At 36.3% G+C, this 16,854-nt stretch overlaps 1 protein-coding gene across 1 annotated transcript in view; it reads right to left on the reverse strand.

Annotated features, from left to right (window-relative positions):
* LOC128988127 (uncharacterized) overlaps positions 1-16,854 on the reverse strand; it is a 65,127-nt gene that overhangs the window by 15,487 nt on the left and 32,786 nt on the right. Inside the window, exons 4-7 of the mRNA XM_054409346.1 lie at positions 7,962-8,061; positions 6,652-6,793; positions 5,733-6,004; positions 5,312-5,481 (exon numbers count right to left, since the gene is read on the reverse strand). Of these exons, the coding sequence (XP_054265321.1) occupies positions 5,312-5,481; positions 5,733-6,004; positions 6,652-6,793; positions 7,962-8,061 (684 nt within the window). The remainder of the gene's footprint in view (positions 1-5,311; positions 5,482-5,732; positions 6,005-6,651; positions 6,794-7,961; positions 8,062-16,854) is intronic.

Here is a 16,854-nt window from a genome sequence, read left to right on the forward strand (position 1 = left end):
CTGTAATTCTATTAATTTGTGTGTTGTAGCCTATTTAGTAGAGGCACTGTAAAAGAGGTTGACCTGTTTATTTTTCAAGTAGGCATTTTGTCCAAGCTGAAAGAAGACTGTAGACCTTTGTAACGATCTTAATTTTATTTTTAGTTATAGGCCTACTTGAGATTTGTTCTTCGTAGTATATTTGTAAGAACAATCAGAACATCCCATTTTGCAAGTGGGATCTTTGCTTTCTTTTTTTCAGTATTACTATTATTTAGGTAAAACAAACAAACTATTCTTAATAAAACACTTCAAAGACTAAAATAAGACTGAAGGTTTTCTTAAGGATGACATTATTATTTTTAAAAGGCTGAGCATTTGACTTTTGGGGTTGTTTTTTCTATGAATCGTTATCTTTATAAGCTATAATAATAAAGAAGGTTAATGCAATAATTGCATTGTTTATTTATCACCTTTCACCAAATGCGATCTTTCTTATGGCCTTTCTACACCAGTTTTTCTTGCACCGTTTAAAATTGCGATTGCAACTGCTGATAGTATTCATGAATTTCGTCGTCGCTGTATCAAACTAGAGTAACGGCGTGTTATCGGTGGGACAAAAACGCCCGTACAGAAGGGCCCTACAGCTTAAGTTAAGGCAGAAGTCTCGTTGGCAACAAGTCGTTGCTGCCGATAAGTCGTTTTTACCACTCGTTAGCGGCAATAAAAGGTGAGATATTTCATTTTGGGTTTCATATAAAATATATTCTTTTGGTACATTATAGTTGCGCAATCACATACAACTAAACAAAATATATATTGTTAATTTTAATAAAGGCCTTTTCATTCAATATTAAAGTTTAACTTTAAAAACTAACTTAACCTAGAAAGAAGGGTTAGTTTGTAAATAATTCGTGATTGTGGAGTGAAAAAACACAGTATTTTTTTTGTTAATGTATTTGTTCAGAGTATTATTTATGTTAAACAATAAAAAATGTACAATAGTTAACCTCAAGTAGTATTTATTTGCTGTTTTATGGGAGTGAACTACTTGTATTTTTCAGTGAGTAGCCTTTTGAAAATAATGTAAAATAATTAATTTGAGTTGGAATTCTGCATTGCTGCGGCCTTTATCTTATTGTTGACAAAATAATCTATAAGTTTAGTATATAATATTTCCAATTGACATAGTAATAGTTATTTTTTTCGCTTTTGTCCCATTTTGTGAACTTGACCATTATATATAACAGGTTTCTTTAAAACCTGTCATCAAGCCTAGAGACTAGCCAAACTATAATTAGAAGCAAGTTTTCGATGAATTAGAAGAGAAGCATTTGATCATCTACTTGACTAAGGCGGCCGGTTTACATCATGGCCTTCCTCCAGTAGAAGCTAGGAAGTTGGCCTACGAATATGGCAAGCTGTTAAACAAGGATCTACCTACTTCATGGGTAAGAAACAAGGCTGCGGTGGACGATTGGCTTCAACACACAATTTATGAAGAGAGGTGGTAATATTTCCATTAATTAGGAAACCAGAGGCAACTTCTCTAGCCCGATCAATGGGATTTAACAAACCTGTTGTACAGCAAATCTACGATCAACTATTGGTAAGTACAAATTTACCGCAGAAAACATCTACAACTAAGACGAAACAGGTGTTAAAACTGTACAAACCACCAATAAAGTGATTGCACCCAAAGGCGCAAAGCAAGTAAGACAATTAACATCTGCCGAAAGAAGAGAACTTTTTACCTTATGGTTTTTAGTTTTTTTTTTGTTTCCTTCATCATGGACCAAAAAAGAAAGAAAGGTTAGTGATGTATGGACTTTTTTAATGCATTGGATAACAATATTGCCTGATGCAAACTGTGCAAAAATATTCTTTCTTACAAGGGATCTTTCAGTATCTGAAGAAACATATAATTAGAAAACACCCTTTAGTTACTCTACCAAACAATATTGATAATCAAGTCGAAACACCACGAGCTAATAATGTAATTATAGTTCTAGAATTTATGATAATTTAGGCCTGATTGAAACTGAAATTGAACACAGTGAATTCCCTCACGTAAATATTTTGAATACTCACTTTATTTGCAATGTATGAAGAATTATTTAGCAATTTAAAAGCATTGTTGGCAAAAGAAGCCCTTGACGTTTGTTTAACAGTCAATTCATGGACATCAGCCAAAATTTAAAGATTCATCGCAGTAACAGTACATAGATACCGAATTTAAACTACAAACAGTTTTACTGGACTGCTCTCAATTTGATGCTGCCCATACGTCCCAAAACTTGGCTGACTCCATTTCCAATACTATGAACCAGTGGCAAATAAAAGATAAATCATCGATAATTATCCCAGACAACGCTAATATTACGGGTGCCGTTACCGACTGTTTAAAATTCAAACATTCCGGATGTTATGCACATAAGCTAAATCTTATTGTCCAAGACTCTCTTGTAGGTACCTATGATACAATGAAAAAGGTGAAAATTGTATCTCATTTTAAAAGGAGTAATAAAGCAGTGTAAATGCTAGTCAAGTATCAAGAACAGCCTGGGACCTGCCAACCAAAAAGATTACTCCAAGATGTGATAACACGTTGGAACTCGACGTTTTTCACGATAGAAATATGTATATTGTTCGAAGAGGCAATTAAGCACATGTTGACTCTTTTAGACACGGATTTAGACCCACTATCATCTGAGGAATGGCAAGTATGCAGGCGAATATGTACTTTGAGCCTTTTGCGCAACTCAGGAAGTAAGGTGAGTTCAGAAAAAGGGTGCGAATCGATTTGCCAGCACAGAAATCCACCTACTCGATCAAAATAAATTCAATGAGTTTGCGACTGCTCAAAATGAAGTTGCTATGGCAGTTATATGAGCCTTGCTTTTAAAACTTGTTTTCGTCAGCCAAAAGTTCAACAAAAAGGGTATAAAACAATCATTTTGTTTCTCTCAAAGATAATATCGAATGCACCGCATTTTACTTGTCCGTCTCCTTATTTTCCCTAACAACAGACCAAAAAGTAGCATCTATTTATATCTTTCCAACATTACGTCCGCTCACTACACTAACAACAACAAACAATCTGAACTTGCAAAACACAAAAATACACTGATGACGAAACAGCGGCGACTTTGTGTAATGGGTGCCAATTGTTTCAATTATGCGATGATTTTTGGTCACCAGTGGTGACTCAGCAGAATCACCGGTCAGACACCAAACGCTGGTAACCCAAATGTAATGCCATAAGCGCCGTAAGAACTAGAACCCACAGACTAAAAAGCGAGATGAGAGAAATTACTGAGAGGGTTGGTGTTTTGACTAAAGCAGGAAAGGGGACGGTTGAAAGTTTTATAAAAGAATATGATGAAAGTCCATTAGTAACACCACAGAAAAAAAGGCTTAAGACATGGGGCAGTGTCTTAGAATCAATAAATTTAATGAATAAGAAACAGGAATAAGAAGGAAAGTAGACAGTTTGCATAGACAAAATATACCACCCATTGCAAAAAAATGAGCTGACGAAACTAATTAAAGAAGATCCTGACTTGCCATTTTTGTATCCACGTGCATCACAACCAGATTAGGTATTGATTTGGGCTTTACATTTGAAAAAAATATAAAAACGATCCATTCTCATCGAACGGGACGACATAGTGCGATGAAAAAGGCGCTATTTGAAGCAAGTAAAAGAATTCAGGCACGACGAGAAGAAATATCTTACCACGATTAAACATTGTGAACACCGAATACACAGTAAAAAGGGCATGGACACTGAGTTACATCAAATCATCGAGGGAGGCGTTCATGAACGGAGAGACAACCGGACTTCACAACGTTCCAGGGCGAGGTAGCCGCCACATTGTTATACAAATCGGCAGTGAAGATGGATTTGTTGAAGACCCGACGGACCCATCAGAAGAAAGGTGGTCCGTCACTCAGGATTGTACGTCAGGAGAGTACTCATAGTGGGTCTTCCAGGCGAAGAAAACAGCGAAAATTCAAAATGTAAACCACCACGAAGAGATGAACTCCAAGGCATTTGAAGAGTGGTTTGAGGGAATCCTGCACCCCTGTCCCCGGATAGCAACATCGTGATGGACAACACCTCTTACCACAGCGAGACACTTCACAAACTGTCGTCTATGATGTGAGAGAAACAGGATAGTCAAGAGTGGCTTTCAAGGAATGGAGTCTATTTTGACAACCAAATCGTGAAAGCTGAACCAGTATCTCGTATTCTAGACTGTTTTTGGTATGTGGCAAAAACGTACGAAGTATAAAAGGCTGCAGAGGAGATGAGTCACACGGTCTTAGGACTTCCGCCCTACCATTGGCTAGTGTAGCTAAAGCCAAGCACGAGGTTACCAGATTGAATTTTGACTACACTATGCAATCTGTGGAATAGTCTAGACAACGCCCTCTACAAGGTGACAGCTTAAGATTGGAGATAATATGTAAAACAAGTGGTTGAGTTATAAGACAAAATGTGAGACCTGGAGGCGGCCTTGAGCGAAGACATCCAAGAAAACTTCATTACAAACTTGGCGGAAGACTCCCACACCAAATTTAACATCGACAGCGAGTTTAACATAAATTGAAAGGGAAAAATAAATTGTAAGGGAAAAATCCGATGACGACTTAGTCCTTCCTCTTTTAAGTAGGCGCATTTGATTTTATAATTGTTATTTATTTTTTAATTCACTATTAACTTTTTAATGTCATACACGAAATTCCAAATTTACCTTGGTATTTTTCACCAAGAAAAATAGGACCCTAAGTCAAGCCAACAGTATTCTTAATTATAAGTTAAAGCGTTTAAAATAAACAGAGGCTAGCTTTACCCTCAGCCGGAGCAAACCTTATAATAATGTACCATTCCAGTTGACATTTAGCCTGTTGACCTGGGTGGTTAAAATTATTCCGATTTCAAATTATGGACAAAAAACAACTCTACAGCACCGTTATATACTGTATAGTGATAATATTATAAAGTGATATTAGATTTGATTTGCACGTTGTATTCATAATTCGGACTACCCACAACAGTGCTAAATTATTAAAAATCTAATGCCGAATTACTAATTTGCAGATTATAAAATCGTACCTGAGATTTGAGTACGCAAGTCGTCCGGGAAGGTGTTTATGGTACTCGCATGAAACTCACGCTAGGCAAATCTCACGCGGTAACCATTATGTTCATACTGTAAACCAACACTTCCTGGCCTTGTTATGATATATAATATTCTTCTTCAAATCTGTATAAACATGTCGAAACTGCATATTAAAATAATATTAGTAACTTGTGCTTCCTCACCTGGGGAACGCCTTGACTGAGGGCATGGAGAGGTAGGAGTTTGGACTGGGCGCCTTGTGGCTGCGAGGCCTGGGCTTGGGCGGGCAAGGCGGACTACGCCTCACCAGAGACGCTTCTGAGCTTCCTCCAGAGCGACCACTCAGGCGGGATGGAGAATCAGGGCTGACCACCTTCAAACAACTGTGTGTCAGGTGTGTTTGCCAAACGCACTGTTGCTCATAAAAATTGGAATAATATTTCCACTAAATAAAAAGTTTCTGAATTCTACCAATACAAAAATTAGGACATGTTGTGAATCTTAAATATAATTAAAACAGATGATTCTACTAAAAACTGTTAAGCGTATCAATAGCGTTCCAGAAATGTTGTGTACACTCTGTGTTGTGTCAATTACGGGTAGCGAACAAATGTATTACAATACCTTCGACTCTTGATCGTCGCATTGGTAGGCCATGTTGTCCTCGCTTTGTTCACTGTCACGAAACGCGCGGCCACGCTTGGCGCTGCCCTCAACTCGCTGCTTTCGCTTGTGTCGGCCGACGCCTAGAGCGAACAGCACTACCAGCACCACTACCAGCAGCACCGCGCTCACACCAGCAGCCAGTAGCAACCAGACGTCCTGCCGAGCCGACACATCTGACACTTCTTGCCACTCACTCGACTTGAGGTACGCTGACGAAACAACATCACACACTTTTGGGTATTAAATTTCGTTTTCACTCAGTTTGAAAAGTTGTATTAAAGACAAGCAAAAACGTAATAAAGGATCCACAGTATAACTGTGGATATCCATGATAATCTATTTTGAACTGATTTATTCCCTATAACATATTGAGCATGTAAAAAATTAGTCACATATATCAGGATTGAGAGCTTTTAATTAATTGTACTTAATTGCTCTTTGAGAAGAGACTGAATCCAAAATTCACCCCCTAGAAGAACTTGAACACAAAACGAACATAAATCACATAAAACACACCAGGTGAACAAGCAAATTACTATAGATAATCGGTTTCTATCTTCTTTTTAAATCTGCTCAAGAGCAAGTTGTTTGGCCTGCATTTAGAAATACAGCAATCACTATCTCATTCAGGTAACCGTTACGGCAACAATACTGAGTTCTCTTTATTTACTTCACTTGACCACTGTCTTTCATTGTCATAAGGCCTAAATTTGTAGCCTCTATAGAGACGGGCAGATATAGCTAAAATTTGTCTATTTTAGAACACATGTAAAAATATACACATGGCAAATCATAAGTTTTTGCAAGTAAGTGATTGGTCACGGCGAAACAAAGTCAGATGCCTTCCTGAGTCGAGAGTAAGTGTAAGTATACTTACGTTCAGCCTTTGTGACTAAAGGGTATCCCAATTCAGCGACAACCTCTTTGTCAGACAACAAGCGCATATCCGTGGCAGCCGTGGTAGCTGGAACCAACTTGCCAGAAACCCGCACGGAGTATACCAGCTCTAGAGCAGGCCCCTGTGACAAAGACAACACGCTAGAGCAATACCAGTATCTCTATAACTCAAGATTCTTAATCTCCTGGGAATGTCTAGGTCAAAAACCACAATGGTTATTAGAAACCTTGTAATAGCTTTTTACATTACAAGTGTAGTAAGAGCGTTTTTACATCATGCAAGAGATGTAAACACGCTCTTGCGCAACGTGTAATGTACAAGATTTTACCTGACCCGACAATATACATGGGTTTACGTACAATATTTTTCATTAACCATTTCACTCGTGATGTATATAACTTCGTTACTTCTCGAGTGATGTAAAGTTGAAAAAAACTCACCCGGTGATGTAATGAAACCCATTTAAATAACATTGAGTGCTTAACTTAAAAAATATACCTCTATGGAGCCAACGACGTTCAACGCTAGAAATCAGCTGTGCGCTTGAATTTTATTGTTATGTTTTGAAGAATTTTCCTAATCTAGCTTTTGTTTGTAAATGAACGTTACTGTTAGAAGATGAGTGAAATGGATAATGAAAAATATTGTTCGTAACCTCCTGTATATTGTCGGGTCAGGTAAAATCTTGTACGTTACACGTTACGCAAGAGCGTGTTTACATCACTTCGGTAAATTATGCAACTCACTTCCGCTCGTTGCACAACATTCACCTGCGTGATGTAAAAACGCTCTTATTACACTTGTAAGGTAAATAGCTATTACGTTAAGCACTCAATGTTATTTAAATGGGTTTCATTACATCACCGAGTGAGTTTTTTTCAACTTTACATCACTCGAGAAGTAAGGAAGTTGTATACATCACGCTTGGGATAGGGAAGATTAACATGGCGGGTTAGGTAAAGACATTTTACATAAACTGTTTACTTTATTTTTCAGTCAAAAAGCTTATTGAAAAAAAGTAGGAGCAGTAGTACTTAGTTTCATATCCATGCGGAATCATTTTATATCTTGAATTGCAATGAAAAATGTAGAGGTTTCTATTTTAAAATGTTTGTAACACCACTTAGAGAAAAAAGGCAACATCTCCAGCGGAAACTTTTGGTGTACTTTGCGCGGAATGTGATAGAGTAAATGCGAAGAGCGTTGCATGGGACTAGCGGGAGGTTTTTTGAGCTGACTGTACATGACGTTAGTAAGTGACCCTCACCAATCTTCCTCAGTCAACTCACCTGTCTTGCACTGATCGTGGAAGTGACGTTGTGAAGGAAGACCTGCACATCTCTGCTGTCTCTCCTTTTCTTGGTTTGTCCCAAGTGTTTGGACTGTTGCCTGTAAAAGCCAATTTGTTGCATTAGTTAATATTTAATTAAACGACTCGCAAATATTTCGGAATAAGTTAAATATACAATTTTAACTTAAAAAATCAAGACTTTAAACTTTTTTTGATTCACTTTATATTCCATGTCTTATCTAGTGATACAGTGACTATTTGTAAGAATGTATTTGTAAAATACCGATAGAATCCACTATAGTTTTGCAAACACCGGGTAAATAAATAAAAACAAGCTACTCCGTTTCTCAGACATCATTTTAGGGATTCAAACATACAAACACAATACATTTTTACAAACATTTTGAAAATAAAGAGAAATTCATTCAGTTTAGTTAAGAATGAAATATTGTGTTTAATGTTTGTGTTTTAAGTTATTATTTAAGATAATAAAAATCACACGGTTCACTAAAAAAGATTTTGTGGCAATAATATTTTGAAGGTTGCCTGAAAGTGCAAATGGAAATATTAAAATATATTGTAGGCCTAGTACATAAACAGCCTACTACTAGCATTCTAGGAAACGGTATAAGTCCCAGTAACATTTCTTCTTCTAAAGTTAAAGGTAACCCCTTCTTTTTATTGAGACGATGTTACAATATAATTACAATCCAGTTTAGAAAACGATGCGGTTTGTAAAGTATATTATTGCAACGAAAATAATTGTTAAAAACATATTAAGTGACTAGCTTGTAAAACTGCTTTACAGTGTGTGAATTGTGAAAAGACAGCTTAAGGGTGCGCTCTACCCCTGACGCGCAACCGAATGCAAGGGTTTGCAAGATTACTGTTTTCACCTGTTACGTTGTAAGGTAGAATCAAAGTTAAAGGTCTCATGTTAAAGAGAATGAAATTTTCTATAGTTCTGCGTTTCATTATTTCATTTATTTTTAATACACACCTTATGAACTTGATTTGTGGGACAAGAAAAAAGGTCCCTTCAACTAGCCCTAACTTATTGAAAAAACGTTATTTAAAAATTTGAAAAACGCAGAACTATAGATTGGTATTTGCACTGCTATAAGCCGTTTAGAGTGCGTAGCTATCATTATTGGTTAATTCGAAAACAGTAATCTTGGAAACCTCTGCAAGCGCTTCTCGCGGCATTGTCCAATGGTGCAACATAGCAACTGAAGCCCGAGCTGAGATTTCCGAGCTGAGGTAGAGCGCACCCTTAAGTAAAACTCCAGGATCATGTAGAAATTACTGTAACAGGTAGTAAGACAAAACTGTATGATTTTAATGCTAGGTTGCTTTATGGTCATAGGTAAAGGTAGAGTATCAGCTTAGCGGAGTAATGGATCCTTAGCCCTCCAATTAATTTGTATACTTTAATACTTGACATTTTAATTACTTTAAATTTTATAACATTATTTTGTGAAACGTTTTTAGTGGAAGTTTGAACAAAATCTATGAAACAAGCAGTATCAGATACTGTAGCTGCTAACATTAGTTCCAGAGATTAATCAATTGATCTAGATGGATCGTGGTAAAAAGGTGGACACGCCTCATTGGATGGAATACTCCCTTCAACTTGTCTGGACACAGGAAAGGTGGTTGGCATTGAGATTATTAAGTTTTGTAGTTGTTGCTCTATGCTTTTGAGTACAGGGCTACATGAAGCGAAGTGTGCATCCAGAATACAAAGTAAGATAAATTAAATAGGTGATTGAGACACAAGAGAACTTATGATGAGGTAACAGCCAGTAGGCCTAAGCCATATGTGGATAAGCTAGAGATAAAGAAAATGCGTTGGACACATACAAAAACAGATAGTAACACGACGTATCGACATAACGTGTGTCCTAAAGATCTGAGTACGTGGTGTAGGTAACACGACGTATCGACATAACGTGTGTCCTAAAGATCCGAGTACGTGGTGTAGGTAACACGACGTATCGACACAACGTGTGTCCTAAAGATCCGAGTACGTGGTGTAGGTTTAATTTCAGTCGATCATTTCCAATTCGTCTTTTATCTAATTTTGTCGAAATTGAGTTACTGTTACAATGACAATGTATAGGCTATGATTTTTCCTATAATAAACCCGATATTTAGTTACAAATTAAAGCCAAATTGTTTTATCGTAATGTCACCTCCATTAGAAAAAATGAATAGGCTAGTTTGAACAACTTAATTAAGGAAACATTCAACGCAAAAATCATCACTCTAACCAATAAGTTAGATGAGCTGTCACAAAAAAAATCGTTAGCGGTTATTATGGACCACCCGTGGGTCATTCGACATCAAATCATCCAGGCCATGTCACCCACCATCTCAGATTTTGACGAAACTTGGAGGTTATGATCTTCCTACTAAGATATGAAAATATTCCAAATTTCAACTCTTTATCTTAAACGGTTTTTGATTTATAGCATTTTAAACTTTTGGAAAAATGGACGTTTTCGCTCTCTCCGAGACTTAGAACGGCGGATATTGTAAAATTAAAAAAATATATATATCTTAGGCATTTATGGATTAAATCTTATGAAAAAAAATCAGTATTATCAAGTTAACTATGCTGAATATAGGAAAAAATATGGAATTACTCTATCTATTCTATCTATCTAATTTATTCAATTAATAAATTTAAAAAAAATTTGAATGTTTTCGACCATTTTTTTGGGGGGCGAAAATGGTTTTTCGAAAAAATTAATATCTCCTAAAGGCAGAATGATAATCAAATCAATTTTTTTTTTAAATTTAATCTACACAAAATGATCCATCTGAATAACCAATAAAACTTGTGGCATTTTGATTGCTTCATTTTATAAAATTAATTTTTATATATTTTTCTTTAGCGTATTAAAAGATATACTAAAACATAAGATTTCAAGTATGTTCACTTTGTTAAAAATTAATATAATCAGTTTTAAAACATTTTTGTAACACAGAAAAGTAACTAAATAATATATATATATATATATATTAATAAACTTCATAAAATTATTAAATATTGTAAGTTGCCTAACCAAGGTGATACCACCGTAAGCCTTCTCTATGTACCTTTGAGGTATTTATTGCTTCAAACTTAAAACAAAATTTTGAGAATTCAAATTAATTAAATAAAAAAGGATTATTTGCATATTGTTTTTTGTTTATTGATTTTATTGTATTTATTACTATTTACTACATTGACAACCACAATTTACAACCTAGTGGATAAGTTTAGGGGTTCAAGCATGTGAAGACATGAAAAGATAGTACTATGGCAGTGAGGTCCGTGAAGTTGGCGTACCCATAATAGCGTATCCACTTTTGATCATACCAATCGTTAGTTCATCGTTAGTTCTCGATAGTTCCCAAATTTTGTCGTTAGTTCTCAAAAAATAAAAAAGTTATAGCCGATAATAAGTGGGTACGCTAACTTCACACTTCCGGTTCTAGCGCGCGCCGTTTTCTGATGAGAAATGTTTACATCTATATATCAATCGTTAGTTCTTCGTTAATCCTCGATAGTTCCCAAATTTTTTCGTTAGTTCTCAAAAAATAAAAAAGTTACGAGGCATACAAAGTGGGTACGCTAACTTCACAATTATAGAATTTCCAGCGGGCACACTTTTTTTGAATAAAAATGCTTATATCTATATACCAATCGTTAGTTCTTCGTTAGTTCTCGATAGTTCTCCAATATTTACGTTAGTTCTCAAAAAATAAAAAAGTTACGAGGCATACAAAGTGGGTACGCTAACTTCACAGTTGTACAATTTCCAGCGGACGCCGTTTTCTGACTATAAATGCTTATATCTATACACCAATCGTTAGTTCTTCGTTAGTTCTCGATAGTTCTCCAATATTTACGTTAGTTCTCAAAAAACTATGTAGTTCCTAGTACAGAAACACAATGTAAGTATTAAGGATATTCGTTTTCTCATAGTTCCTTTTTTTTTTTTTTTTTTTTTAGAAACATATTACGTATTTATTTCTACGTTTGTACGTTAATTCAGTGTTTTGTGTTAGCCTCATTTTGGGCATGAAATTCCAACCCATACATCGACATTTTTGTGAAACCTAAGTAATGTATACAGAGGGTAAAACTCTGACTTGGCGACACAAATAATTTTTCTTGAGGGGGGGTTGAAATTCCATTCCGTACATCACCATCTCTGAAATCTTAGAAATATGTACAGGGGGTAAAACTTCCAGCAACACGGAGAATTCACGCAAAGTATAACGGTGTGGTATTCGTTATATGTCTAGATTTGTACATAACTGTTAACATAGGTATGCAGTAAGCAGGTAAACTTTGTTTTTGCATAAATCCTCAACAAACAATTTGCATCTTTACTATTACGAATTATTTATTGATAACAAGCTTATATCATCTATGGAATGTTCAACTTTAATATTTTTTATATTTATTCCAGGCTTGTTTAATTCTTGGCTCTAAAATATATACTAACTATAAGCCAACTAAAATGTATAAAAAACCAGTTATTTTCCAGGATTCAACGACCTAATGAACAAAACTGGTTCGATAAGATAGCTGTTTTTAATAAATTGTACTAGTTATGACAACTTAAAACTATTTAAAAGTTAGTGTGTTGTTATTCATATGTGTTTGAAAACATATGGTATTAGAATATTATTTGTTTAGTTTTTGTTGGTAAACATTCTGAATCTGGTTTTTTTTGTAAAAGCTACCTAATAAAGTATTTGTCTTATTAAAACTATATTTTAATTTAACTTGCGATAACACTACATGGTGGCAGCGGGCTTTTTATTGTTTTAGCAATATACAGTACATGAAGATGAAAAGTTTTAGTGTTCCTACCCCAGAACATTTTGATTTTAAAGGAGAAAACTGGTCTAAATGGAAAACCCGTTTCTTGCGCTTTCATGCGGTATCTGGGCTCACCAATGAAGACGAACCATATCAGGTAAACACCTTACTATATATGATGGGCGAAAAGGCCGAAAGCATATTTGAATCATTTAATTTGACATCTGAGGAATGTAAAAGTTTCAAAACTGTTTAAAAAAAATTTGATACATATTTCGCTCCTTCTAAAAATGTAATCTTTGAGAGGTACATGTTTCATACTAGGGTTCAACATGAGGAAGAGCGTGTTGAAAGTTTGATTCATGATCTTCATGAGATGGCTTCTAGATGCGATTTTCCTGCTTCTTATAAAGATGAGGCTATACGAGATCAACTTGTTGTAGCGATTAGAGACAAAAGTTTATCTGAAAAACTACAAATGAATGCAGATCTAACCCTTAATTCTGCTGTCTCAAACGTTAAACAAGCCGAATCGGTTAAAATGCAACAATCATTGATGAGGTCCGGGTCTTCTGAACATGCACTAACTGCAGATAAAGTCACTTCAAGGACTTGGGGCACTAAATTTGCTCAGAAACCTCCAGTTGATTCCAAAGCGTCCAGTACCAATTACTATAATCAATGCCAGTGGTGTGGTAACGCTCAACATGAACGACCAAAATGTCCTGCCCGGAATATTTTCTGTCGAAACTGTAACAGGAAGGGCCATTTTGCTAAATGTTGCCAGTTCAAAAATGTCAAGGAAATAAATTCAAACCCTCTTCAAGATGAAGTTATTAAGAGTGACAAATTTGTGGGGTCTGTTAATCCTCAAAAGAATCCTAAAGCAAAATGGTCTGCTGAAGTTAAACTTAATGGAGTATGTATTCAAGCTAAGATAGACACTGGAGCTGACGTTTGTGTCTTGCCCCAATCACTCTATAAGTTGAAATTATTTATGTACCCACTAAATTCAAGTAACAAAGCTTTAATTGGGCCTGACGGATCTGTCCTTAATATCTTAGGCGTATTCGAGGGTACAATCCAGTACAAGAATCAATATTGTAAGTCTCAGTTTTATGTAATATCTGGTGCTGATAGAACCCTTTTGAGCAATGAAGTTAGTGAAAAATTGGGTCTAGTTAAAAGGATGTTTCGAGTCAACTCAACTGGCTCATTTGATCCTTTTACATCATACCCTAAACTTTTCAGCGGTCTTGGTGATACACAAGCTCATTATAATATAAAATTAAAGCCAAACGCTGAACCGTACTCTCTCAAAGTTCCCAGGCGTATTCCCCTACCCTATAAAGATGCTGTAAAAAAAGAACTAGATGCAATGTTGGATAAAGGTGTTATCGTGAGAGTAGACACTCCGACTGACTGGTGTTCACCTCTTGTCATTGTCCCTAAAAAGGACAATTCAATAAGACTTTGCGTAGATTTTACTAAACTTAATGAGAGTGTTAAACGAGAACTATATCCTGTGCCCTCTGTAGACTACACTCTGGGACAATTAGATGGTGCTAAGGTGTTCTCGAAACTAGATGCTAACTCGGGTTATTGGCAAATACCCATAACAGAAGAAGCTTCATATTTGACTACTTTCATCACACCTTTTGGAAGGTTCAGATTTTTACGACTTCCTTTCGGGATTTCCACTGGTTCAGAAGTATTCCAGCGTCAAATGTCTGAATCACTTGAAGGCCTTCAAGGTGTTGTTTGCCATTTCGATGACATAACTATATACGGGAAAGATATGGAAGAACATGGCAAAAATTTACATCGTGTTTTGTGTAGGCTCCAGGAAAAGGGCTGGACACTTAATAGATCAAAATGTGTGTTCCGGCATGACAGTATCAGTTTACTAGGCCACCTTGTAACTAAAAATGGTATTAAGCCAGATCCCTCTCGTGTTGAGGCTATCCAAAAACTCAAGACGCCAACTAATGTTAAAGAACTAAGGAGAATTCTAGGTGTTGTCAATTACGTAGCCAAGTTTATTCGTAATTTGTCGACCATAGTTCATCCACTACATGCTTTACTGCAAAGAAATACAGAATTTGTTTGGGGGCCTGATCAAGACCAAGCTTTGGAAAAGATTAAACTGTCATTGATGTCCGAACCGTGTCTCGCTTTATACAGCATTTCTAAAGAAACCTTCCTCTCAGCGGATTCCTCGTCATACGGTATTGGAGTCGCACTACTTCAGCTTCAAGAAGATGGAACTAAACGTCCGGTGGCCTATGCTTCAAGAAGTTTGTCATCAGCCGAACGTAATTGGGCTCAAATTGAAAAAGAAGCTCTAGCGATTGCTTGGGGGTGTGAACGGTTTGAACACCTCATTTTAGGGTTGCATTTGCATATTGAGACAGACCATAAGCCCTTGCTCTCCATATTCAAGATAAAAGACTTGGACAATATTACTCCCAGGCTTCAGAGAATACGACTCCGACTGATGAGATATACGTATGACATTACCTACACGCCCGGTAAACAGTTGATTTTGGCTGATGCACTGTCTCGAGACACAGAGAACTCTGAAGAGGAATGGGAACTTACAGAGGAAATCCTTGCTTATATACAAAACATTGACACTACTCTACCATCAGTTTCGGATGAAAGGTTGCGAGAAATAAATCAAGAAACTATGAAAGATGAAACTCTAAAACATGTGTCACAGTATTGTGTGAAAGGTTGGCCAGAAAAATCAAAGATTCCAGAGGATGTATTGCCCTATTGGTATCATAGAGAAGATATAAGTGAGCAAAATGGTATACTTCTCTTTGGAAGTCGTATTATAATACCAAATTCTCTAAGAGCTAATGTACTAAGAAGTATTCATGAAGGACATCAAGGCATAACAAAATGTAGATCTTTTGCAAAATTGACTGTGTGGTGGCCTCGTCTTTCTCAACAAATCAAAGAACTAGTAGAAAATTGCAAGACATGTGCAGAAAATCGCCCTACGAGAGCAGAGCCGCTGATACCAACCCCTTATCCGGATAGACCTTGGCAAATAGTGGGTGCCGATTTGCTGAAGTGCAAAGGTCACTGGTATCTCTTAATCTCAGACTATTATTCCAGGTTTATGGAGATTGCTAGACTAAATGACTTAAAAATGGGCACTATTGTGACATATACAAAGTCCATCTTCGCACGTCATGGTGTACCTGAGACAGTGAGAGCAGACTGTGGTTCTCAATTTGACTGCTGTCAATTCAAACAACTTGGTCGTGATTATGGATTTAAATTGATTACATCAAGCCCAAAATTTCCACAAAGCAACGGCTCCATAGAAGCGCAAGTAAAAAACTTTAAGTACCACTTAGAAAAAAGTGATGATCCCTACAAAATGCTACTTATGTTAAGAGCAACCCCTCTGGAAAATGGGAAAAGTCCAGCGGAATTACTTTTCGGGAGAAGGATCCGCACTTATGTTCCGATAATGTCTGATCAACTAATACCCTATCTGGTAGACACTGAAAAGTTAAGGGAAAAGGAAGAAGCAAGAATTGATCGTCAAAAGATTTATTTTGACAAAAGACATAGAGCCACAGAATTGCCTACTCTACCTGATGGAGCTCAAGTCCATATAAAGGACAGGAATCAAGAAGGAACTATATTAAACAAACATCCTGCACCTCGATCCTATATAATTCAAACGCAAGATGGTTGTTTGCGGAGGAACAGAAGATCACTGCAAAGATTTAGCACTACTATGCCCTCTGATCAACCAGCACTGCAGACCAGTCCCTCAGAAAACCTGAGAAGATCAGAACCATCGCAGACAAATCCTTTAGCGAATCTAAGAAGATCAACAAGACAATTCAAACCTACCCGGAGGTTCGATCTTTAAAGGGGAGATGTGTTGTTATTCATATGTGTTTGAAAACATATGGTATTAGAATATTATTTGTTTAGTTTTTGTTGGTAAACATTCTGAATCTGTTTTTTTTGTAAAAGCTACCTAATAAAGTAGTTGTCTTATTAAAACTATATTTTAATTTAACTTGCGACAACACTACAG

This window comes from Macrosteles quadrilineatus, unplaced genomic scaffold (genome assembly GCF_028750875.1).
Source record: "Macrosteles quadrilineatus isolate MER2022 unplaced genomic scaffold, UCM_ALF_1.0 Scaffold_2__2_contigs__length_208266976, whole genome shotgun sequence".
Classification (NCBI taxonomy): domain Eukaryota; kingdom Metazoa; phylum Arthropoda; class Insecta; order Hemiptera; family Cicadellidae; genus Macrosteles; species Macrosteles quadrilineatus.